Raw genomic sequence first — 25620 nt, 5'->3', positions numbered from 1 at the left:
CAAATAGTGGTTGAAACGCTATTACTGTTGACCGTATTAATCAAAAATGGAAATAATGGATCGAACATCATTTCGTAAAATCAGGATTTGAATGTCATCCTAGCAATCAGTAGGGCGTTTCCGCCAAAACGGCTCAAAAGCTAAACCCAGTTCATGCTTAATTGTATTCAAATTAATTATGATTATGTTAAGCAATTAGGTAGTTTATTTACTTTAAACATTATCATCACATTTCAGCCAAATTAAACAAAAAGGGAAAATAGCTATTCAAAAACACATATTTTTGTTGAAAGATGTTACATCCTATAAATACTATAAAGCTGCAGAGTAAATACACACATATATATATATGATAAGCCCTGTGATGGGCTTATCAGCACAGTGTATTGCTGAAATCGTCTAGAATGGATCCAAATTCGGTACGTATCAATAGAGCTGGCTATACGTTTGAAATCGTCTAGAATGGATCCCATTTTGGTAAGTATCAATGGAGCTGGCTAACTCTTGAAAACGTCTAGAATGGATTCAATTTTAGTAAGTATCAATAGAGCTAGCTAGACTCTTGTAATCGTCTAGAATGGATCAAATTTTCGTAAGAAGCAATAGAGCTGGCTAGACTCTTGAAATTGTCTAGAATGGATCCAATTTTGGTAAGTATCAATAGAGCTGGCTAGACTCTTGAAATTGTCTAGAATGGATTCCATTTTGGTAAGTATCAATACAGCTGGCTATACTCTTGAAAACGTCTAGAATGGATCCATTTTTGGTAAGTATAAATAGAGCTTGCTAGACTCTTGAAATCGTCTAGAATGGATCCATTTTCGGTAAGTATAAATAGAGCTGGCTCAACTCTTGACATCGTCTAGAATGGATCCCAAATTCGGTAAGTATCAATAGAGCTGGCTATACTATTGAAATCGTCTAGAATGGATCCCATTTTGGTAAGTATCAATGGAGCTGGCTAGACTCTTGAAATCGTATAGAATGGAATCAAATTCGGTAAGTATCAAAACAGCTGGCTAGACTCTTGAAATTGTCTAGAACGGATCCAATTTTTGTAAGTATCAATAGAGCTGGCTAGACTTTTGAAATTGTCTAGAATGGATCCCATTTTGGTATCAATATAGCTGGCTATACTCTTGAAATCGTCTAGAATGGATCCAATTTTTGTAAGTATAAATAGAGCTGGCTAGACTCTTGAAATCGTCTAGAATGGATCTAATTTTGGTAAGTATAAATAGAGCTCTTGAAATCGTCTTGAATGTACAATTTCGGTTATTATCAATAGAGCAGGTTAACTATTGAAAACGTCTAGACTGAATCAAATTTTGGTAAGCATCGACAGAGCTGGCTAGACTCTTGAAATCGTATAGAATGGATCCAAATTCGGTAAGTATCAATAGAGCTGGTTACATATTGATATCGTTTAGACGGGATCAAATTTTGGTAAGCATCAAGTGAGCTAGTTAGACTCTTGCAATCGTCTAGAATGGATCCAAATTCGGTAATAGAGCTGGCTATACTCTTGAAATCGTCTATAATGGATCCCATTTTGGTAAGTATCAATGGAGCTGGCTAACTCTGAAAACGTCTAGAATGGATTCAATTTTAGTAAGTATCAATAGAGCTGGCTAGACTCTTGAAGTCGTCTAGAATGGATCAAATTTTGGTAAGTATCAATATAGCTGGCTATACTCTTGAAATTGTCTAGAATGGATCCAATTTTGGTAAGTATCAATAGAGCTGGCTAGACTTTTGAAATTGTCTAGAATGGATCCCATTTGGGTAAGTATCAATAAAGCTGGCTATACTCTTGAAATCGTCTAGAATGGATCCAATTTTGGTAAGTATAAATAGAGCTGGCTCGACTCTTGAAATCATCTAGAATGGAATCAAATTCGGTAAGTATCAAAACAGCTGGCTAGACTCTTGAAATTGTCTAGAATGGATCCAATTTTTGTAAGTATCAATAGAGCTGGCTCGACTCTTGAAATCATCTGGAATGGATCCCATTTTGGTATCAATATAGCTGGCTATACTCTTGAAATCGTCTAGAATGGATCCAGTTTTGGTAAGTATAAATAGAGCTGGCTAGACTCTTGAAATCGTATAGAATGGATCTAATTTTGGTAAGTATAAATAGAGCTGGCTAACTCTTGAAATCGTCTTGAATGTACAATTTCGGTTATTATCAATAGAGCAGGTTAACTATTGAAAACGTCTAGACTGAATCAAATTTTGGTAAGCATCGACAGAGCTGGCTAGACTCTTGAAATCGTATAGAATGGATCCAAATTCGGTAAGTATCAATAGAGCTGGTTACATATTGAAATCGTTTAGACGGGATCAAATTTTGGTAAGCATCAAGAGAGCTAGCTAGACTCTTGCAATCGTCTTGAATGGATCCAAATTCGGTAATAGAGCTGGCTATACTCTTGAAATCGGCTATAATGGATCCCATTTTGGTAAGTATCAATGGAGCTGGCTAACTCTGAAAACGTCTAGAATGGATTCAATTTTAGTAAGTATCAATAGAGCTGGCTAGACTCTTGAAATCGTCTAGAATGGATCATATTTTGGTAAGTATCAATAGAGCTGGCTATACTCTTGAAATTGTCTAGAATGGATTCAATTTTGGTAAGTATCAATAGAGCTGGCTAGACTTTTGAAATTGTCTAGAATGGATCCCATTTGGGTAAGTATCAATAAAGCTGGCTATACTCTTGAAATCGTCTAGAATGGATCCAATTTTGGTAAGTATAAATAGAGCTGGCTCGACTCTTGAAATCATCTAGAATGGATCCCAAATTCGGTAAGTATCAATAGAGCTGGCTATACTCTTGAAATTGTCTAGAATGGATCCAATTTTGGTAAGTATCAATAGAGCTGGCTAGACTTTTGAAATTGTCTAGAATGGATCCCATTTGGGTAAGTATCAATAAAGCTGGCTATACTCTTGAAATCGTCTAGAATGGATCCAATTTTGGTAAGTATAAATAGAGCTGGCTCGACTCTTGAAATCATCTAGAATGGATCCAAAATTCGGTAAGTATCAATAGAGCTGGCTATACTCTTGAAATCGTCTAGAATGGATCCCACTTTGTTAAGTATCAATGGAGCTGGCTAACTCTTGAAAGCGTCTAGAATGGATCCCAATTTTAGTAAGTATCAATAGAGCTGGCTAGACTCTTGAAATCGTCTAGAATGGATCCAATTTCGGTAAGTATAAATAGAGCTGGCTCGACTCTTGAAATCATCTAGAATGGATCCCAAATTCGGTAAGTATCAATAGAGCTGGCCATACTCTTGAAATCGTCTAGAATGGATCCCTTTTTTGTAAGTATCAATGGAGCTGGCTAACTCTTGAAAACGTCTAGAATGGATCCCAATTTTAGTAAGTATCAATAGAGCTGGCTAGACTCTTAAAATCGTCTAGAATGGATCCAATTTCGGTAAGTATCAATAGAACTAGACTCTTGAAATTGCCGTATGGATTCCTTTTTGGCAAGTATCAATAGAGCTGGCTAACTCTTGAAATCGTCTAGAATGGATACACTTTCGGTAAGTATCAATATAGCTGGTTTACTATTGAAATCATCTAGAATTGATCCAATTTTGGTAAGCATCAAGAGAGCTGACTAGACTCTTGAAATCGTCTAGAACGGATCCAATTTCGGTATCAATAGAGATGGCTAGACTCTATCAAAAGAGCTGGCTAGACTCTTGAATTTTTTTGTCTAGAATGGATCCAAATTTGGTAAGTATCAATACAGCTGGCTATATTCTTGAAATCGTCTATAATGGATACAATTTTGTTTTGATGAGCGGTACTTCGGTTGAAAAGACAGATTTTACTTGTAGCCATTGTGCATATCAACAGTTTTATTGATACTTTGACACCCTTTAATCCAAATTTGGTCTTTATCAACAGCGATTTTCTTTTCAAATAATTTATTTAACAAAAAAAAAAACATTGTCGTAAACGATGCTGCAAATATATAGATTTGGTATCCATTGTAGCAATTTATTTAGGATCCAATATAGACACGACCAAAAAAGTTACCGACTCACGGATGGTAACCTAAGGGCAACAAGTGTCAAAATTTCATGTTGTCTATATCATTTCCTTAAGGATAATACAGTGTATGCACAAATAGAACACATACACCAACAATGCTAGGCAGCAAATTATCTAGATCGAAATATTTATGGTCGTTCTTTGGGAACGGTCAGCCGTTCAAAAGTGTTTCAAATTACTATGTCTATGAAAGATGGATTGTATCACAACAGCACATGCAATGTGTTTCATCATGTTCAAATGGTAAGAATATGAAGTATAAAGCAACAATAAAACACCAATAGATTATTAAAATTAATTATCTTTAAATATGACTCGATGTGCAAAACAATTATTGAACTCAATACCACGTTTTGTTCCACTTTATCATGAGAAGGATTTGACATCATCTTATCCCTGTGGGCACAATAATTAGACCATCTACTTCTCTTAGTCCATATATAAACAGGCTCTCATAGCCTTTGATTATTCATGCTATGATGACTCTGGGAGTCCATATGCACCCTAGTCCATATAAACGTACTCCCAGAGCCTTTGATAATTTGTGCTGTGGCGGCTTTGGGAGTACATATTCGCCCCCTTCATAAACACAATCGCAGTTTTGCACACAGATTTCATGCGCATCACTAAACAGACGTCATTGGTTAGCAATTAAGGAAAGCTTTTTATAAAGTTCAAAAACACATTAAATTTACATGAATGGCAACCTACAGACGTTATCCTTTGCATACAACCTATACAACACAACGATATTTCAACACACTATTCTTGTTGACATTTTCATTTTCAAAATTTCGAACAGTGTAAATATTCGATGACTGTTTGACATCGTTATCCACTTGGTTACATCAAATATCACAATGTGCAAAAGATTGGTGTACTGCTACCTAATCGATAGCAACACTTTTTGTCTGCAACATTACATCAGATCCCAATATGGTGGATAGAGCGTGGAAAAGAATAGCAAAGAAAACTAGAAATGGCGCGGCAGAGGCTGACGCGTATCCCCACGTCACGTTTGACCCAGGGGCGCCCCAGGGTTGGTAATGGGGCCATGCATAGTTGAGATTGACCGTATAGTCAGAAAAGATGTTCAGTATCAAATTGAAGTAAATCAGTGTAGAAATGAAAAAATTAATGTAAAATAACCTTAAAAAAGGAGTGATTATCTCTGACCCGGCCCCACGCCAACCCCCATAACTTTTGACCCAGGGGTCAGATCAAAATTCCAAATAGTGCACAGGGCTTAACAATAACTTTTTTTTCAACTAGCCCATTCGGGCTATTAAATGCAGAACCTACTAGCCCTGACCAATCTTTCATGTGCCCTGACCCAAGTATTATCAAAACCTTTATATTTATCTTTCAACTTGTATTTTCTTGTGCATGGAGATGCGCAATTATGATTCAATCATTCTTATTAGCTTGCCTTACTAATGCTAATGAATTCAATATTCATCTACTTAAGACATCTATTTGTAATCTTCATGCCATTTCGATGAAATTTCCTTGTTTTTTTTTCAGCTTACTTTCCTCCTTCCCTTTTCTTTTCTTATCCGAGGAAACCACATCCCCTACCTTAAAGCCAAACTTAAACAACGACATGAACGTTAAAACCTTTTTTACATAGATTGCCGTGGTTACCGTCTGACAACAAATGGTAAGTGAATCTTAGGTGTCGCAAAATAACGTGTTACAGTAGTCGTAACAATTGTACAGGGTTAACTCTCTACTAAAAGCTGGGATCGACCATTAATATTAGTTTTGCTAATTGAATTGCGTAAAAAGATTGTCAAAACACTTCTAATCGATCAAACAAATTAAAATTATTTAAAATTTATAAATAACTAATAATTTTATAGTAACTTTGTGTTAATGGCGTGTTTTATACCTTCATCGATCCGGGATGATCCCGGCTTTTAGTTTAAAACGTATTTTTATCAAGAAAACACGTTACTTCGAGGAAACCAATCAGAAACCGTATTCCTTTTAAAAATAGGTAGGCAAGGACGGACAGGCAGATGGCAGAAATAGCCACATACAGTACATCCAACGCGGAACAAACATTTTCCTCGCTCACGCCACGGCCAGAAAATTTGTATTCGGTGGCAGCGTTGTGTGTTCACGTGGCGTATCACCGAGGCATGCGGCATCGATCCGTGCAATGACGCCGAGTCTGTATTAACCTCGCGTACTTTCGCGGCATAACTCCGCCGCATACGTACGCGGCGAATCGAGTGCAAAGGTATACACCTACATGTACATTTGTGCAGCGTCGAAACCTATATTTACGCTACTTTCATAGTTATTATTTTCAAGGTTTTAATAAGCGGATATGATTTTTATATGATGCTTTATAGACTATTTATATAATATCACGTCCTCAATTATTTTCAACACTTAATGCGCCGTAACAAATTATCGTTGAATTAATTACGCAAAACTGTTAATGTTTCGTTCGATTCTCAAATAAGCATTATTGTCTCCTGCCGGTGAAACCGGAGGGGACTTATGGTTTGCGCTCTGTGTGTCAGTCCGTCACCATTTTCCGGATCCTGCGATAACTTTAAAAGTTCTTCATATTTTTTCATGAAACTTAAAACATGGATAGATGGCAATATGGAGAGTATGCACGTCATTTCATTTCGTTCCTACGTCAAGAATTCTGGTTGCTATGGCAACAAATAAAAAAACAAAACAATTTTGGCAATCTCTTATTAAATTTGTAATATGAAACACGCTTCCAAATTTTAATGCTAACGCAGCATTAATAATTAAATTCTAGCGTCAAATAAACAGTGCTTTAAATATCCTTTGTCTCTATAAAAAGTGCGTGAAAATTATGCAAACATGTAGAACGTTGCATGGAAAGTGTGGGTGTATTTTGTGTTGTATAAAACATGAACATCACGTCAGGCGATTTACGCGTGTTCAGTGGAAAAAAAACGCCCCGATTGGACGTTATTTCATCACATCTTTAAATAGAAACAAATGCCAAAATTTATGTGACACTTAAGAAAAATGGCGTATGTTTGTATTTCTTGAAATTCATGAGAACTTGTATCGTAAATATTTACCAGAATTTGCTTGTAAACTGGAATATACGGGACTATCGGGTAATGAGTAGCGACGAGAAAAATAGTAAGTATGCAGTAATAGATACATTTAATTAATTATAATTTTAGATATTATTATAATTGTTCTTTTAAGATGTATTGACTCACTTATCATTTTAAAAAGATTTTTATTTTACGATGCACATCGACTCGGCGTATTGTCACAGATTGCTTCTTGCCTCGGCGGACAGAAGCGAAGCATCGCGGCGAAATGCGATGTGCCGCTGCATACTGACGCGTCTTCAACGGCTGACTCGGCATTGACTCCTTGCGCCTTGATGCCGCGGATCGCGAAATATGTTTGTTCCGCGCTGGCTGAACGGTAATAGATTTCAAAATCTAAACGCGGACCTTAGTTCAAGGTCACAGGTGTCAAAATTTTTATGCGCATGGAAAGGTTTTGTCCAGATACACATGCGTACCAAATATGAAAGCAATATCTGAAGGGACACAGGCGTTATGAGTTTTTAAAAAAATCTGGGTCGCAGATTTTGAAACCTGAACGAGGACCCCAAATAAAAAAAAATTATGCGCATTGAAAGGTGTTGTCCAGATACACATGCGTACCAAATATGAAAGCAATATCTGAAGGGACACAGTAGGTATGAGCCTTTTTCGAATCGCGGTCGCAGATTTCGAAACCTGAACGCTGACCTAAAAATTCAAGGCCAAGGTCACAGGGGTCAAAAATTGTATGCCTAAATATTTACCAGAATTTGGAAAGGTATTGTCCAGACACACATGCATACCAAATATTTATTAAAGCAATATCTGAAGGGACAAAGTAGTAATGAGCCTTTTTTGAGTCGCGGTAGCAGATTTCGAAACCTGAACACTGACCTCAAGTTCAAGGTCAAGGTCACAGGGGTAAAAAATTGTATACATGCATACCAAATATGAAAGCAATATCTGAAGGGACAGTAGTTATGAGCCTTTTTCGAATTGCGGTCGCAGGAAAATCGACCGGCCCCACCCCAACCCCCATAACTTTTGACCCTGGGGTCAGATCAAAATTCTGTTGCCGTCACCGTTGCACATATGCTCATAGCTACCATGTGTGTAAGTTTCAAGGTTCTAGTGCTAATAGTGTAGGAGGAGATAGTGGCCAGGACGGACGGCAGAGATAACAACATAATCCTCACTTTTCCTCCGAAAATCGTGGGGATAATTAAAAGCAATTATTTCTTGCTTTAATGGTACCATTTGCATCAGTTTGTGCATCCGTTTGTGCTTTAGACAGGGAGTGTTCCTTAAGGGTGTCACGGTACTCCGTGGGACGGTATATCGTAATAGTCTCCTCTCGGTACGGTTCACGATACGCCTCCGAGTCCGTACGGTACGGTATGGCATTTTCCATGACGTATTTCAAGGAGTTACTGTAATTCGCCCCCAAAAAAGGGCGGATGTTGAATGGAAATCAACTCCAGCGAGCTTATAATAAAAATATGGAAGCATTTTGTGTTATCAGTAAGAAAGTGGTGGGCGTTTATTGCGTATAAACATTTGCTTTATATCACGACTTTAGTCGCTACGAATTTCCTAAGCATGAGCTCTAATTTAGTGATTCCGCTGAGAATTTTGCAAATTCTTTGAAACCATTAAAACAATTTCAACCACTCAACCATATGCTGTGTCGCCTACGTCACGAAACAAGGTGCAATATTTGATTTGGTCTAAGAATTACGCTTGGAGTTTTTTACGGCACAAGCAAAGATAGCCAGTTTGACTAGTTGGTAAACACGTTTAATTTTTAACTTAAATAATCTATCGTTGTAAAAGAAACATAAAGCAGTCCGTATTTTTAAACATATTCATAATTTCGTGTTCATATTTAATCACAGTTTTAGATTTGTAAATAATAATAACTAATTGTCAATTCGTGTACTTTCATGACATTATATGATATTTTGTATATTGCATGACACATATGTAGAGGTCTTTAAATAAAATTGAAAAATTGTTTTAAATGGTTTGTATGTTGTGTCCATCTGACGATACGTATCGCGATACGTATTGTATCGTACACACTGTACCGCGATACGTATCGTATCGTAAGGTGAGCGTATCGTGACACCCTTAGTGTTCCTTAGCATTTGCAGTGGTTATGCAATTTTGCACCTTTGGACAATAGACGGCGCATTGGACCTCTCAGCAACCCTTTGGGTTATAAAGCTGAGAGTTGAATTATTTCAACTAATATGCACCCGTTTATAAACACAACCCCAGTATGCGGCAGATCAGTGCCCATCACTAAACAGACATCATTCATTACCAATTAAGAAAAGCGTTGAATAAACATCAAAAACACATTAAATTTACCTCAGTGCTTTCCACAGGCCATTTAACGGTCCCTCGCCAGGGCGCTTGAATTTCGAAATCAGAGTCAGTGGGGTGCTTGAAATTTACTGATTAGCGTATTTTTCTGCACCTAGCCCTTCTTAAGATCAAAGGGTTATCAACTTCGCCCAATATTTTGAGTTTCCCACCTAAAGCCCGCCTAAAGGCGGAGTGTCGATGAATTGGAAAATTAAATTGGCCAATGAGAGCGCACGCTTGTCTGGAGCCACAGCATTCATAGGCAGTCAATATCTGCAGTAAAATCATGTAGACCACGAGTGACGTAATTGCCATAAGTGTTTGATTTTGTGACAGTTTTTTGGCTTTGTTTACATCTCAACGTTGAAATCTCGGCAAATTACTGAGAAGACTGATTATGCAACGGGGTGCAATCCTCGTGGATATTGTGCATTTCATGCGTAATATGGTCACAACATTTATTCGACTCTTAACAAATTATTGTTGAATTCATTACACACAACTGTTTTGTTGAATTCTTCCATCAGCATAATTCAATTTTTAATCCGAAACACACTACCGAATTTTAATGTTAATGCCACTTTAATAAATGCTTGCTTTAAATTAACAGCGCTTCATGTTTATAGTGTTTCTTTGTTTCAATAAAAAGCATGTGAAAATTTGCGGAAATGTACAATGTCTAGTGTTGGTGTATTAATTGTTTCATAGAATCGGTACGTCAGTTGATTATGCGTGTTAAGTGAGAAACCCCCATCCTATTGGACGTTATTTCGTCACATCTTTAAAAAGTCACATACGCTTAAATTGATTTCATACTTAATACAAATGGCGAATGTTTGTGTTTATGAAATTCTTGAGCACTTTTATCCTCAACATTATCAGAATTTGCTTTTTACAATGGAATATAAGGGATTATTGGGAAATGAATAGCAAAAGGAAAAAAATAAGTATGCAGTAATTGAGTCTGGTTGATACGGATGTATTTTGGAATGGATCTAGTTGGGATCATGCGTTACTTTGCCTGGAAGGGTAAAAACATTTGTTTTTAAATGATGTTATGAATGACTTTATAGCTGTATTTTTTTCTTGAAGAGTCAAAACGCACCAAATAACGTCAAAATTAATTGTTTTAAAAACATTTATGTATGGAGGAGCCCCGGCTGCCCTCAAAACCCCACCCTTAACGGCCCCAGGGCGTCTGAAAAATCATGTTGAAAGCACTGTACCTGAATGGTAACTTACCGAAGTGATTCTTTGCATGCACTCTAAAAAACACATTATTCTTGATGACAATTTTTATGCCCCCAGTAGGGTGGCATATAACAGTTGAACTGTCCGTCAGTCAGTATGTCAGTGTGTATGTCAGCCTGTCTGTCCGTCCGAAATAAAACTTTAACGTTGGCCATAAGTTTTGCATTATTGAAGATAGAAACTTGGTATTTGGCATGCATGTGTACCTCATGAAGCTGCACATTTTGAGTGGTGGAAGTTCAAGGTCAAGGTCATCCTTCAAGGTCAAAGGTCAAAAAACATAAATTCAAAGCGGCGTTCTCATGAAGCTGCACATTTTGAGTGGTGGAAGTTCAAGGTCAAAGTCATCCTTCAAGGTCAAAGGTCCAAAAAAACACAAATTTTTTATTTCAAAGCGGCGCAATAGGGGGCATTGTGTTCTGACGAACACATCTCTTGTTATGTTGAAATTTGAAACAGTGAAAATATTCAACATTGTTATCGACTGAGGCTACATCAAATAACGATGTGCAAAAGATTGGTGTACTGCTACCTAACTGATAGTGACACTTAAAGTTGGCAACATTCCGACAGTCTTCCATATATGGTGAATAGAGCGTACGAAACAATAACAAAGCAAATAAAAAACAATTGGTTCTTGCTTTTATGGTACCCTTTGCATGAGTTTATGCTTTAGACAGGTAAACGTTGATACGTTTTTGCAGTATCAGTGTTCCTTAGCCATTGCAGTGGTGATCAAATTTTGCACCTTAGGACATTAGAAGGCGCATTGCAACTCTTGGCTACCCTTTGGGTTATAAAGCTGAGAGTTGAATTATTGCAACTACTACTTCCCTCGGTGAAATAAGGCTGGACAAATGTCAATGCTTACTTATGTGTAAATACAAGATGTATTTCATTGAACAATTTCACAAATCAAGTTAAAATACTTTTTTTGAATAATTTTAAGCAAATTTACTGAAATACAACATGTAATTCAAAGGTGTTTTTTTCTTCTGATGATCTGTTCTAAGACTTCTAATCATCAAACATGTCACAATTTGAAATTATTGTAAAAAAAGAATTTCATAGAAGTGCTTTTGCGCATTTGAGAGTTATTTCATTGCATACTTTTCAAAGTGTCTTTTTTTTCATCAAAATGCAGGGTTATAAAATAACAGTCAATAGAGTTCCTTTTATTTTTCCCACAGTATTGCTTTCATAAGGTTTGAAAGTTTGTTTTTGGGATTCCTTTTCTGATGTTGCTATATTTTATTTAATACACTTGTCTTGGTATTGTATCTTGGCAGGGCTTTCCTTAGACCTCAAATCTCAAGATTCAATGGCTCTTGGGGACCATATTTTCAAGAGTCAAAATCAAATTTGTATAAGTCATAATAATAACGCAGTAGAGTCAATGATCTTTTGACAAATTTTGTACTTTAAGCAAATTACTGAGATCTATATAATATATAACAAGAGGGCCAAGATGGCCCTAGTTCACTCACCTTTTTGAACTCGACCAACACATCATTAAGACAAACATTTTTACAAAGTTACATGAAGATTGGGCATGAAATGTGACTTCTACAGTGTTTACAAGGTTTTTCTTTTTTTTGACCTAGTGACCTAGTTTTTGACCCAGCATGACCCAGTTTCAAACTCGATTGAGGTATCATTGGGACAAATCTTCTGACCAAGTTTCATGAAGATTGGACAAGAAATGTGGCCTCTAGAGTGTTTACAAGGTTTCTCTATAGCCAAATAAAGAAAACTGCCCCGTCCCCTGGCGGCCATGTTTTTCAACAGACCGGAACCACTTTTGAACTCAACCAACACATCATTAAGACAAACATTTTGACAAAGTTACATGAAGATTGGGCATGAAATGTGACTTCTACAGTGTTTACAAGGTTTTTCTTTTTTTTTTGACCTAGTGACCTAGTTTTTGACCCAGCATGACCCAGTTTCAAACTCGATTGAGGTACCATTGGGACAAATTTTCTGACCAAGTTTCATGAAGATCGCACAAGAAATGTTGCTTCTAGAGTGTTCACAAGGTTTCTCTATAGCAAATAAGGAAAACTGCCCCCCCCCCCCCCCCCCACTGGCGACCATATTTTTCAACGGACTGGAGCCACTTTTGAACTCAACCAACATATCATTAAGACAAACATTTTGACAAAGTAACATGAAGATTGGGCATGAAATGTGACTTCTACAGTGTTTACAAGGTTTTTCTTTTTTGACCTAGTGACTTAGTTTTTGATCCAGCATTACCCAGTTTCGAATTCGATCGAGGTATCATTGGGACAAATCTTCTGACCAAGTTTCATAAAGATCGAACAAGAAATGTTGCCTCTAAGAGTGTTTACAAGGTTTCTCTATAGCCAAATAAGGAAAACTGCCCCGCCCCCTGGCGGCCATGTTTTTCAACAGACCGGAACCACTTTTGAACTCAACCATCACATCATTAAGACAAACATTTTGACAAAGTTACATGAAGATTGGGCATGAAATGTGACTTCTACAGTGTTTACAAGGTTTTTCTTTTTTTTGACCTAGTGACCTAGTTTTTGACCCAGCATGACCCAGTTTCCAACTCGATCGAGATATCATTGGGACAAATCTTCTGACCAAGTTTCATAAAGATCAGACAAGAAATGTGGCCTCTAGAGTGTTTACAAACCAAATGTGGACGACGGACGGACATACGACAGACAAAGACCGATCACAAAAGCCCACCTAAGCAATCAGGTGAGCTAAAAAGCAACTAATTAACAAAAATCTAAACATTTATTTCTTATATTTCAGTCAATAAAAGACACAATGTAAACATACATTGTGGCCAACATTGTGAGCATAGTGAAATCAATACGTAAACTAGAAATGGTGCAGCACAGGCTGACGCGTATCCCCACGCCGCATGTTTGACCCAGGGGCGCCCCAGGATTGGTAATGGGGCCATGCATAGTTGAGATTGACCGTATTGTCATAAGAGAAGTTCAGTATCAATTAGAAGTGAAACGGTGAAGAAATGAAGAAGTTATAGTAAAAGGCAATTTTGGGTGGGTGTTGCCTATGTGGGCAGGGCGCCCCAGGGTTGGTAATGGGGCCATGCATATTTGAGATTGACTGCATTGTCGTAAGAGAAGTTCAGTATCAATTAGAAGTGAATCAGTGTAGAAATGAAGAAATTATAGTAAAAGGCAATTTTGGGTGGGTGTGGTCTATGTGGGCGGGGCGCCCCAGGTTGGTACAGTACACTCCACGCGTTTTCCCCAATTTCCCCCATACTCCGCGGTGATTGACCTGGAGGGAGATTAAGAAAATCCCGCCAGACGCGGCGTTTGAATGATTTTGGACGCGGCGGTTAACGATCGGCAAAACTGATAAGCCGACGCGGCGGCCCTCGGCGTTGGCAACGCGGGGGGAAACTCGGCGTTTTACGAGATAACGATCAATTTAATTTTGTTTGACTTCCTGATTTTCAAATAAAATTACATTTATTACAAGTACATACATGTACATGTAGCATAATATTTACAATTAGATAAACCCAACCAAGATAGATCGATCCCGACTTGGTTGTGGTTGTTGTATAGAAAACTCGTTGATTTACGACAAACAAAACGTCGTCTTTTAACTAATACTTACCAATTAATATAAACACAGTTTGCAACATAGTTTTTATTTTGATAATTTAATCCAAAGTTTTTATGTTAGCAGGTGATTTTCTATACTGAACATGTAAACAAATGACCAAGGACCCTAAAAATCTCGCAAATCTGTGTGAATTGACAGTTTGACGTAATCAAAGAAAAGCCGCTTCCTGTCTAAAGGCATAACTTACTCAAGTAAACACGTTCAAGGAATGCATAAGGAATGGTTTTAATTGTCGGAACAAAGTCAATTCCCTGCTCGCTAATGCATTTATTTTTTCTTTGAAGTTAGGTTATTCCATTGATTGCTAAAAGAAGGTGGTAACTAGTGAGTTGATAATTGCATTTAATATTCACAGTTGTATTCTTGTTGCGTCGACATTCAAAACAATGTTTACCAGTAATTATGGACCAAATCGGCAGAGTGACATTCACACATGTTAATCCCTTTTGTCAAAACACTGCAGACAGCAGTCTACACAATAGGTCAGAAGACAAGCTTTGCGTGTTTTCATAACGTCAAACACTTAAAATCCAGTTCCGCCCAGATGTCTTCATTAATCAGTTTACAGTACAATTACTATTAAAATAATTACTCTACTAAAATACCGTAACGATAAAGATTCGGCGTGTATGATTTGAAATTATTTTGGAGGAAATATCAACTTATTCACGATATAATTTTGTTAAAAAATACCAAAGAAACTTTTAACCGAAATCAACAAAATTCAATGTTCTCTGCGCTATAAAGTTTGTATCAAAAGAATCAATACACGCACGCTTTGCAGGAGTATACCTTGTTCATTGCAGCATAATTTTCGCGCGCTTTTGTTGGGAAGTATACATGATGACTGTATATTGGAAGCATTTGTAAACGTCGTGTTAACTTTAAAAATCGTAGTGTGTTTCGGATTACTAATTATTATTCTCATTTGGAAATTTTACGGAACATTTATTCTTGTCGTATATGTGTTATGATTTAAATATTAATTTGTCAAATGTCTTATATTCATTCATATTTCAGACGTACCTGTGAATTAAAAAACATAATTTTTATACGTATTAATTTTCTATACAATTATCTTTTTTTATACATGTACTACAGTATTTAAACAATTTATTATAACAATGTTTTTATTTTTTGGCATGCCCAGTTGCACACTGCTAACGCGGCGGTCACTGATAAGAACGGAAATTGTCTGCATTTACAGACTAGGCTAAAGTAATACACTCCGCGGGAATTAGCGAACGCGGCGTAACGCCGAGCGTTTTATCGAGTTCACCTCGCTCTCTCAACACCGCGTGAACACTCGCTAGCAGAAAAAAAAACGCGGGGAGTGTACTGTAATGGGGCCATGCATAGTTGAGAATGACTGTATTGTCATAAGAGATGTTCAGTATCAATTTGAAATAAATTGGTGTTGAAATGAAGAAGTTAATGTAAAATAACATAAACAAATGAGTGAAAATTTCTGACCCGGCCCCAACCCGACCCCCATAACTTTTGACCAAGGGGTCAGATCAAAATTCCAAATAGTGCAAGATCGCACATATGCTCATACATGTAGCTACCATGTGTGTAAGTTTCAAGGTTCTAGTGCTTATAGTGTAGAAGGAGATAGTGGCCAGGAGGGACGGACGGACAGACGGCGGAGATAACCACAATATCCCCATGCTTTTCAAAAAGCGTGGGGATAAAAACACACGCACTGTAACTGACATATATACTGGACAGGCAATGAGAAACAAGAAACCGTCGAAGACGGATGATGCTCCCCAAAGGTTTTTTTGTCACAATATTGCACTATATATTAGGGATAAAAGGTTGGGGGGACAAGAATTTTTTTATAGAAATTTCAAAGGGCCATAACTCTGGGAAAAATCATCCGACCAGAACCCGCTGATAATATGCACATCTTCTCTCTGTAGTGAAGCTTCCCATAAAGTTTCATTGAATTCCGGTCATTAGTTGCTGAGAAATCCTGGACAAAAATTGTTCCCGGATGGACAGACGGACACACACATGCACGGACAGACGAAGTGGCGACTTTATGCTCCCCCCAAAATTTATTTTGGGGGAGCATTATAAATAACACAATAAATCATCAATATCAATCATAAAAAATTCTGACACCCTTCAATTATTTCATGTGCCAACTTCACAGAAGACGCGCGACAAACACACCGTTTTTCTATGCCATCTCAAATGGTCAATTATTACACATACTGTATGTTCTAATCAAATTATTAATAGCACATGCAGCATCCAAATTTGTCACTTTGCCAAATAAGTTATACCGGTTCTATGGTTATTTTTAGCAACTCTGATGCAAAGCGTGTAATGTGACACTGTAGACAGTACATATGCCAGCATAACTTTCGCACATCTATGAACGGAGCAAACATGAAATAAAACAGGGTTGGGTGTAGTCAGCTTTGGAAATACATTCTGACATATTGTGGAAGTATTTCTCAAAATATGCTTGTCCCGTCGGACTAGCAAATTCTTTATTTACTGGTCCGGACTAACAATTTGGTTGCCATGAACAGTCAGACTACCGTTAAAGGGGCGGTCCAACAGATAAAGCGTCGTTTCGAAGCGAAACGATATTTTGGGAAACTACGAGGATTGCTAATATAATTAAAAAATACATCGGTTTTAAACATGAGCGTGAATGGTTGAGTGGTCTAGGAGGGAGGCTTTTTACTCCAGGAATCCAGGGGTCAGTGGTTCGAGCCCTGTTGAGGGTTACTTTTTTTCCTTTTTAAAAATTGTATTTTGTTTGTTTACTGGAGATTTTTTAGTTCAAATGTTAAAATTTATCAATACAAAGCATTTAAAGCATTTAATGACAAGCTTCAGTACATGCCAAAATCTGTTAGACGGCCCCTTTAATGCAAGCCCTGCATTGATATGTTGGAACTTGGACGATTTCTAAAATGGTTATGGTCGGCTGAAAAACATGACCACCAGGAGGTGGTGATTTTACTTTTATGGCTTTAGTATAACCTTGTTAAAACTCTAAAAGTCACATTTATTGTCCAATCTTCATCAAAAGTGGTCAGAAGATTTGTCCCAATGATATCTATAATTATAAGATATATAGTAAAATTAACAAGAAATATCTTTAAAAAAGATATACGGCGTTGATAGTTCAATGAATGAGATCAAGGATAGCGAATGTCTTTTCTGTGCAGTTCTTAGCTGCATCACACGCAGTACGGGATGTTACGCGGAGTTTTCGCGGCTTATTTTACATTATTACATATTGCTGGTCATAAACCTATAGATACAAAACAGAAAACCAAAAGAAGAATGGAAGTGAAATTAAAACATACGAGTCAACCGGCCACACGAGAAGTATCCGTATTTATAGGCGCGTTCTTCGAACAAACCTGTTTTAGTGGTTTGTCGGGCATTGCTATTTGATTCGATTATTAACAGTATCGATAATCATCGCGCTAATGCTTAATACATTGGTCAATATGGTGGAATAATTATTGTTAAATTAATCAAAAATAATATTTATCATTGTATTGTTGAAAACACATTAAGAATCTACATATTTCTGGTCTAAAGAAAATTCCAGTTCACCTAGTTCACGGATAGCGTATTTATTATATAACTATTATTTTACTGGCCGCGAACTCCGGTGATGACCTGTATATAAACTCTGACATTCATACACTGGCCGCGAATTGACCCGATACCTCGCGGGTTGAAATGCAATGTATTAAAGTGAGGCCTCGCTTCCACTGCTCTTTATACTTTTACATGTTAACATGTTGACAAGAATATGGAAGTAAGTACTAAATATGAGAACATAGCCTTTAAATATAAACGCGTTGCGCTGGTAATTCTCTGAAAATAAAAGGTGAACGCACAAACTGTATTGATGTCGAGAATTGAGTGTAAAACTGTTCTATCTATTAAGCCTTTTCATTAGAAATAAAATTGTTTCATGCAGTAAAACAGTGTTACAAAGACGCGGATATGTTTCCAATGTTCTGGTGGAATACTCAAATCAGCCAATGGAATAAATGAAGTGTATTCATTCGTACCTAGCCGCGGGAAATTTTATTTGAATTTTATTGGACACTTACAAAGGTCAGGAGAGGTGAAAAGCTGGCTTAATACAGCTTACGCCGAAAAAACAAAACAAAGTATTATGCGCCTTATGTACCTACATGAAGGATCATATTAAATAAAATGTTAATTTAAATTCTTATTATATATGTAAACAAGAGATGTGTTTGTTAGAAACACAATGCCCCTACTGCGCCGCTTTGAAGCCATATATTTGACTTATGACCTTGAAGGATGACCTTGACCTTTAACCTGTCAAAATGTGCAGCTCCATGAGATACACATGCATGCCAAATATCAAGTTGCTATCTTCAATATTGTAAAAGTTATGGGCAATGTTAAAGTTTTCGGACAGACGGACAGTTCAACTGCTATATGCCACCCTACCGGGGGCATAAAAACTTTTAAAGAGTAAATGAAAAAACTGTAAGAGAGTTTTTCAAAACCAATTGTCAATTAAAAGTAAACAAATAAATATCACACGTTTTTTTTTCAATTATTACTTTTTATTAATTCATGCACAATAAATCCCCATCAGTTAACATAGTCATCATCAAATTCCTTATGTCCTCAAAATAAAAAAAATTCATAACAACAATTAAAATCAAATCTATTTTTAAAGGAATTTAATAGGTTTTCATCCATATCATCAAAGATACAAAATTTCAGTTAAGATTTATTCGTAAGACAATTATAGTAAATATATATTGTTCAAAAAGACAAATTCATCAGTGAATAAAGCATAAAATTATCCCAAGAAATATTGCTTAGAACTATATTTTTCGGCGTAAGCTGTATTAAGCCAGCTTTTCACCTCTCCTGACCTTTGTATGTGTCCAATAAAATTCAAATAAAATTTCCCGCGGCTAGGTACGAATGAATACACTTCATTTATTCCATTGGCTGATTTGAGTATTCCACCAGAACATTGGAAACATATCCGCGTCTTTGTAACACTGTTTTACTGCATGAAACAATTGTATTTCTAATGAAAAGGCTTAATAGATAGAACAGTTTTACACTCAATTCTCGACATCAATACAGTTTGTGCGTACACCTTTTATTTTCAGAGAATTACCAGCGCAACGCGTTTATATTTAAAGGCTATGTTCTCATATTTAGTACTTACTTCCATATTCTTGTCAACATGTTAACATGTAAAAGTATAAAGAGCAGTGGAAGCGAGGCCTCACTTTAATACATTGCATTTCAACCCGAGTCAATTCGCGGCCAGTGTATGGATGTCAGAGTTTATATACAGGTCATCACCGGAGTTCGCGGCCAGTAAAATAATAGTTATATAATAAATACGCTATCCGTGAACTAGGTGACCTGGAATTTTCTTTAGACCAGAAATATGTAGATTCTTAATGGGTTTTCAACAATACAATGATAAATATTATTTTTGATTAATTTAACAATAATTATTCCACCATATTGACCAATGTATTAAGCATGAGCGCGATGATTATTGATACTGTTAATAATCGAATCAAATAGCAATGCCCGACAAACCACTAAAACAGGTTTGTTCGAAGAACGCGCCTATAAATACGGAAACTTCTCGTGTGGCCGGTTGACTCGTATGTTTTAATTTCACTTCCATTCTTCTTTTGGTTTTCTGTTTTGTATCTATAGGTTTATGACCAGCAATATGTAATAATGTAAAATAAGCCGCGTAAACTCCGCGTAACATCCCGTACTGCGTGTGATGCAGCTAAGAACTGCACAGAAAAAAAGACATTCGCTATCCTTGATCTCATTCATTGAACTATCAACGCCGTATATCTTTTTTAAAGATATTTCTTGTTATTTATAACATCAAATGGCATTTTTACCTATGACATTTTAAAGTGATATTATGGGCATTGTTCACTGTTGAATTGTGCTGAAAAGAATTAACAGGTCAAAAGAAGTAGTTAAAATGTGTTAACTGACCAATTATCTACAACTCATCTTTCTACCAGTTGTTTATAAAAAATATATATTCATTTCGATATTTTACATGACTCACCCAGTCCTCTAAGCCGAAATGATCCGCAAAACACAGGGGTCAAGCTAGGCTCAAAATTTAGGGAGAAGTCACTTCTCCCTAAAGCCAAAATAGGGAAAATTGGTAACATCTTTGGGGAGAAATGGTACATATGCGTCATAGATCTTAGTTTTACATATATATTGCGACAACTTAAAGGATAAGTGGTTTCTGTTCAGCTTTCAATCAACTCCACTTGTTTTATACAATAAGACATGTTTAGTGAATAACACTCATTGATTGTTGATAATGATGGTACTTTGTTTTTTTTCCTGAACAGGTGTATCATATAAACTTCAATTTTAACAAACCATTAATGTTCAGAATCTTTTTACTTTCTTGTTAATTTTAAGCAATTCAACATTTAATCAAATTCATATTTTGATACAAATATTTGTTTTAAACTAAAAAATCATTTACAATCTCATTTTACAGCAGAGATTCCAAATCTGACCTGTAAATGATCCCCATATTTATTGAAAGTGCTAGGTTACGTCTTCCCATTTGATCATTCTTGAGTATTGTTTTTATAATGGGCCATTCAACTTTGCTTAATCATAGTTATTTGTAGCCAGCACAATGCAATTAATCAAGGCATCAGAGATTAACAATTTTAAGAAGTCTAAAAGCTCCAGACTGTTCTTTTGAATGTTCAACTTTGCATGACCTGTAAATGGTGCAACTTATGGCTGAGAATCCTCCTGTGTCCAATTCTCCACATCAAATTGATTTTAATCCATCAATGTCTGGCACAAAGTAAATCTTTTAAAGGGGGAGATGTGACTTCACCTTTATGAAATTAATGTGTGACATTAATATTCCCTGGGCGAACAAAACGGCCACTCGCTAGACCCCTGAAACAAAAATGTGTCTTTGTGTCGTATGAACGAATCTGCATGAAAACTACATTTAGACTTACATCATACATTGAATCATTTCTGTCGTCAGTTGTCAAAACGAAAGTACTGGTTGATATTCAAATAGATTATTTTTCTCTTTCCGGGGTGTTGTTTTAGTATGTTGATGCTGCATTAACAAATATAAGTGTATATGAAGTGAAAACACCAAAAATAAACAACGGTTGCGATAGACTCCTATATACTGTTAAGATGCCCATAATATCACTTTAATATATGGCATTTTTACCAACATTCATACTTAAGAAATGGGAAAATACCATTTCTGAAACAAGTAATTGTACGCCCAAAAGTATTTTTTTCCAGACTTGAGATCTTATAATTTGAGGGTTTGATATATGTTCAAGTTGAAAATCAATTATGTTATTATATACTCATAAATAATAGTGTTATCATTTTTATGCCCCCGGTAGAGTGGCATATAGCAGTTGAACTGTCCGTCAGTCAGTCTGTGCGTCTGTCCGAAACTTTAACATTGGCCATAACTTTTGCTATATTGAAAATAGCAAGTTGCTACATGTATTTGGCATGCTTGTGTATCTCATAAAGCTGCACATTTTGAGTGGTGAAAGGTCAAGGTCATCCTTCAAGGTCAAAAGTAAAAAATACAATCCAAGGGAAGTAATAAGCTTTAAAAGGGAGATAATTTCTAAACTTGTCAAATTATATATTGAATTTTTATTTCAAAGCGGCGCAATAGGGGGCATTGTGTTTCTGACAAACACATCTCTTGTTTAGCAGTGTTTCTATGCTTTCAGTTCAAAAATGCATCACAGAGTCCTCCAATGAAAGCAGAAAGGGCAGAATACCACATTCAAATAAAGTAGATTTTCAACTGAATTATTATATGAGAACATTTGCCAAACATCCAGCACTAAGGTCTGAAGAAAAAGGCAACAGTAGCATTGGTGGCGCTGGGAACTCTTCCAAACCCCTGGACAATGCAGTGACTGCAGGTGCTACAAGCACAGATGCCAGTTCAACCACAACTTCAACCATTTCATCATCAGACCCACCTTGCAACCCAGAAAACAAGTCAACAACTGCCTCACCAGACTCAAATGTTTCCAGCCAGAAAAACAATGAAGCAGATGATCAAAATTTGACTGTGTTCCAACGATTCAAGAAGACGTACAAAGAGCACGGGAAGGTCTTGGTTGGTGTTCATTTGGTCACTTCCGGCATTTGGTTTGGCTCATTCTTCTGTGCCGCAAAACTGTAAGCAATTGTTTTAAAATACAGCAGTTTTCCTTTACATTAAGTTGCTACAAGAAAACGATACCATTCCTTATTCTGACCATTTTTCCCAATTGGGAGATTAAATTTACCCTTATCCTATAAACAAATTGGTATTATCCAAGCATCTTCTAATATTCATGTTAGTTATTGTTAACAGCTAATGGGAGTATCTGTGTTTTGTTTCCCTTTTATCGACTGGTTTCCAGTGTGTATTGTATGTTATAAAAAGTGTGAGTGTGGATGGGAACCAGCTGAATTGTATTGTGTTTTTGCGAATTTCAAAGGACATGGAAAATGTTAACAGTGAATACTTACGAAAAGCATTCAGGGATTCAATTTTTTTATCAATTACTGCCATTCACGAAAGAAGACACATATAAGGAAATGTTAGGGATTGACAAGAAGACTGTTGATGCTTTTGTTGAGTCAAAAATATTTACTATATGAAGTTGCAAACCTGTGACTCTAATGCATTTAGCAAAACTGGAATAATTGAGGGATTTTTTTAAAACAGATTTCCACATTGTTGAAAAATATCATATAATTAATAAACCAACAAAACTGTAATGTTTGGCATATCTTTAAATAATAATATTAAGAAATAGAACAAAACAATGTGCCTGTTCTGGGGATCAAACCCAGGACCTATAGAAGCAAAAGCTAACTTGCTTTCACTACATTACGCAGACTTGTGAATATTTGTTATGCCCCCCTTCGAAGAAGAGGGGGTATATTGCTTTGCTCATGTCGGTCTGTCGGTCGGTCTGTCGGTCGGTCGGTCCGTCCACCAGGTGGTTGTCAGACGATAACTCCAGAACGCTTAGGCCTAGGATCATGAAACTTCATAGGTACATTGATCATGACTCACAGATGACCCCTCTTGATTTTGAGGTCACTAGGTCAAAGGTCAAGGTCACTGTGACCCGAAATAGTAAAATGGTTTCCAGATGATAATTCAAGAACGCTTATGCCTAGGATCATGAAACTTCAAAGGTAGATTGATCATGACTAGCAGATGACCCCTATTGATTTTCAGGTCACTAGGTCAAAGGTCAAGGTCACGGTGACCCGAAATAGTAAAATGGTTTCCGGATGATAATTCAAGAACCCTTATGCCTAGGATCATGAAACTTGATAGGTAGATTGATCATGACTAGCAGATGACCCCTATTGATTTTCAGGTCACTAGGTCAAAGGTCAAGGTCACGGTGACCCGAAATAGTAAAATGGTTTCTGGATGATAACTCAAGAACGCTTATGCCTAGGATCATGAAACTTGATAGGTACATTGATCATGACTGGCAGATGACCCCTAATGATTTTCAGGTCACTAGGTCAAAGGTCAAGGTCACAGTGACCCGAAATAGTAAAATGGTTTCCTGATGATAACTCAGGAAAGCTTATGGCTAGGATCATGAAACTTCATAGGTACATTGATCATGACTAGCAGATGACCCCTATTGATTTTCAGGTCACTAGGTCAAAGGTCAAGGTCACAGTGACAAAAAACATATTTACAAAATGGCTGTCACTACAACTTAGAGCCCATATGGGGGGCATGCATGTTTTACAAACAGCCCTTGTTTTAAACAATATGTCAGTAATACATATTTTTTTGCAAAATTATTGATGAAAAGCTTTTCCTATAATTCTTAAGATTTGAATTAATTATTTATCTATATGTGAACATATTTTTTACAGTTTTATAAGTCAGGAGTGTAATTTTACTTCTTTGAATATAATGCATTCTTTTTGGAATCTAAGACAATTTCTATGAATATTGTCATTTTGCCAAACTGTGACACACTAAAAAGTCAGGAAAGCAAGAGAATAAATAGAGGTAAAGGTATTTTAGAGTTCATTTATACTGGTACCATTCCCAAGTTGTTGAGGAAAAACGCTGAAATGTGTGATCAATTTTTTTCTTTTATTGGTTGTTTGTTGTATTTTGTCAACATTTGACTTGTGAACACCCAAGAATTCACATTTATCGCCCAATCTTTATAAAACTTGGTCAAAACATGTGGTTTGGGAATCTTGACTAACTTTTTTCTTACATGGCTGTTGTACAATACTGTAAAAAGTATTGAAGGCACTTTTTAGTTCAATCTTGATGAAACTTGATCAGAACATTTGTTCCTATGATTTCTCAGCAGATTTTAAAACGCGACCACCAGGGGCTGGGGCAGCTTTCCTTAGTAGCTCACTTAAGCATAATGAGTGTCATGTGTAGTGCAGTCGTCAACTTTTATATTGGTTATGTGCGTCCAAAAACTAGGTCACCAAATAGGAAACCAAATCTTAGAAAAACCTTGTTACTGTTCTTGAAGTCATAGTTAATAATCATTTTCGTGAAGTTTCGTTAAAATCTGTCAAGGGAGAAGTTGTTAGATTAACTTAATGCACCTCAGGCACTAATGGATCTCAGAATCCTTTTGAACAAAAGATAGCGTACAACTTTATGAGCTCAACTTAATACTTAATAAAAAAAAAATACACAAAAAATTAAACTAAAATGCTGAAAGATCTTCAAAGTTTGTTTTATAATTATTATGACAAATATTACTTTGAAAGTGTATGTAAATAATCAAAAGTTTTGAGAAGATAATGTCATTATTGACGCTTTGATGTAAACCAAAGTTTGTTTTATTATATTTTATTAAAATGTTCCATTAATTAAGAGTAATCATAGTGCCTTTCAGGTCTTTATTCCCATATTGTGAAGCAGCATTGGCCCCCTTATTTTGTGGAAAAAAATGAGTCTTGAACTGCTGAAAATTTTGAAAAAATGAGTTGCGAACTTAAGTTATTGTGAAAATTTGAGTCGCAAACTTGTTAAAATTTGAGTCGATAATTTTTACAAATTGTGAAAATTTGCGTCGATAACTTCTCAAATTTGTAAATAATTCTTTAAGAAGGAAAAAAGCCCTGTATTTGGTATGC

The 25620-nt window shown here is 36.4% G+C and overlaps 1 protein-coding gene across 1 annotated transcript in view; it reads left to right on the top strand.

Annotated features, from left to right (window-relative positions):
• Positions 1–4079: 4079 nt before the first annotated feature.
• LOC127844002 (uncharacterized protein C18orf19 homolog A-like) overlaps positions 4080–25620 on the top strand; it is a 28375-nt gene continuing 6834 nt past the window's right edge. Inside the window, exons 1-2 of the mRNA XM_052373968.1 lie at positions 4080–4321; positions 22197–22656. Coding sequence (XP_052229928.1) covers positions 4174–4321; positions 22197–22656 — 608 coding nt within the window. The 5' untranslated portion in view covers positions 4080–4173. The remainder of the gene's footprint in view (positions 4322–22196; positions 22657–25620) is intronic.

Source organism: Dreissena polymorpha, chromosome 9 (genome assembly GCF_020536995.1).
Source record: "Dreissena polymorpha isolate Duluth1 chromosome 9, UMN_Dpol_1.0, whole genome shotgun sequence".
Lineage (NCBI taxonomy): Eukaryota > Metazoa > Mollusca > Bivalvia > Myida > Dreissenidae > Dreissena > Dreissena polymorpha.
The sequence above is the reverse complement of the archived record's forward strand: the minus strand, read 5'-3'. Positions and strand labels throughout refer to the sequence as shown.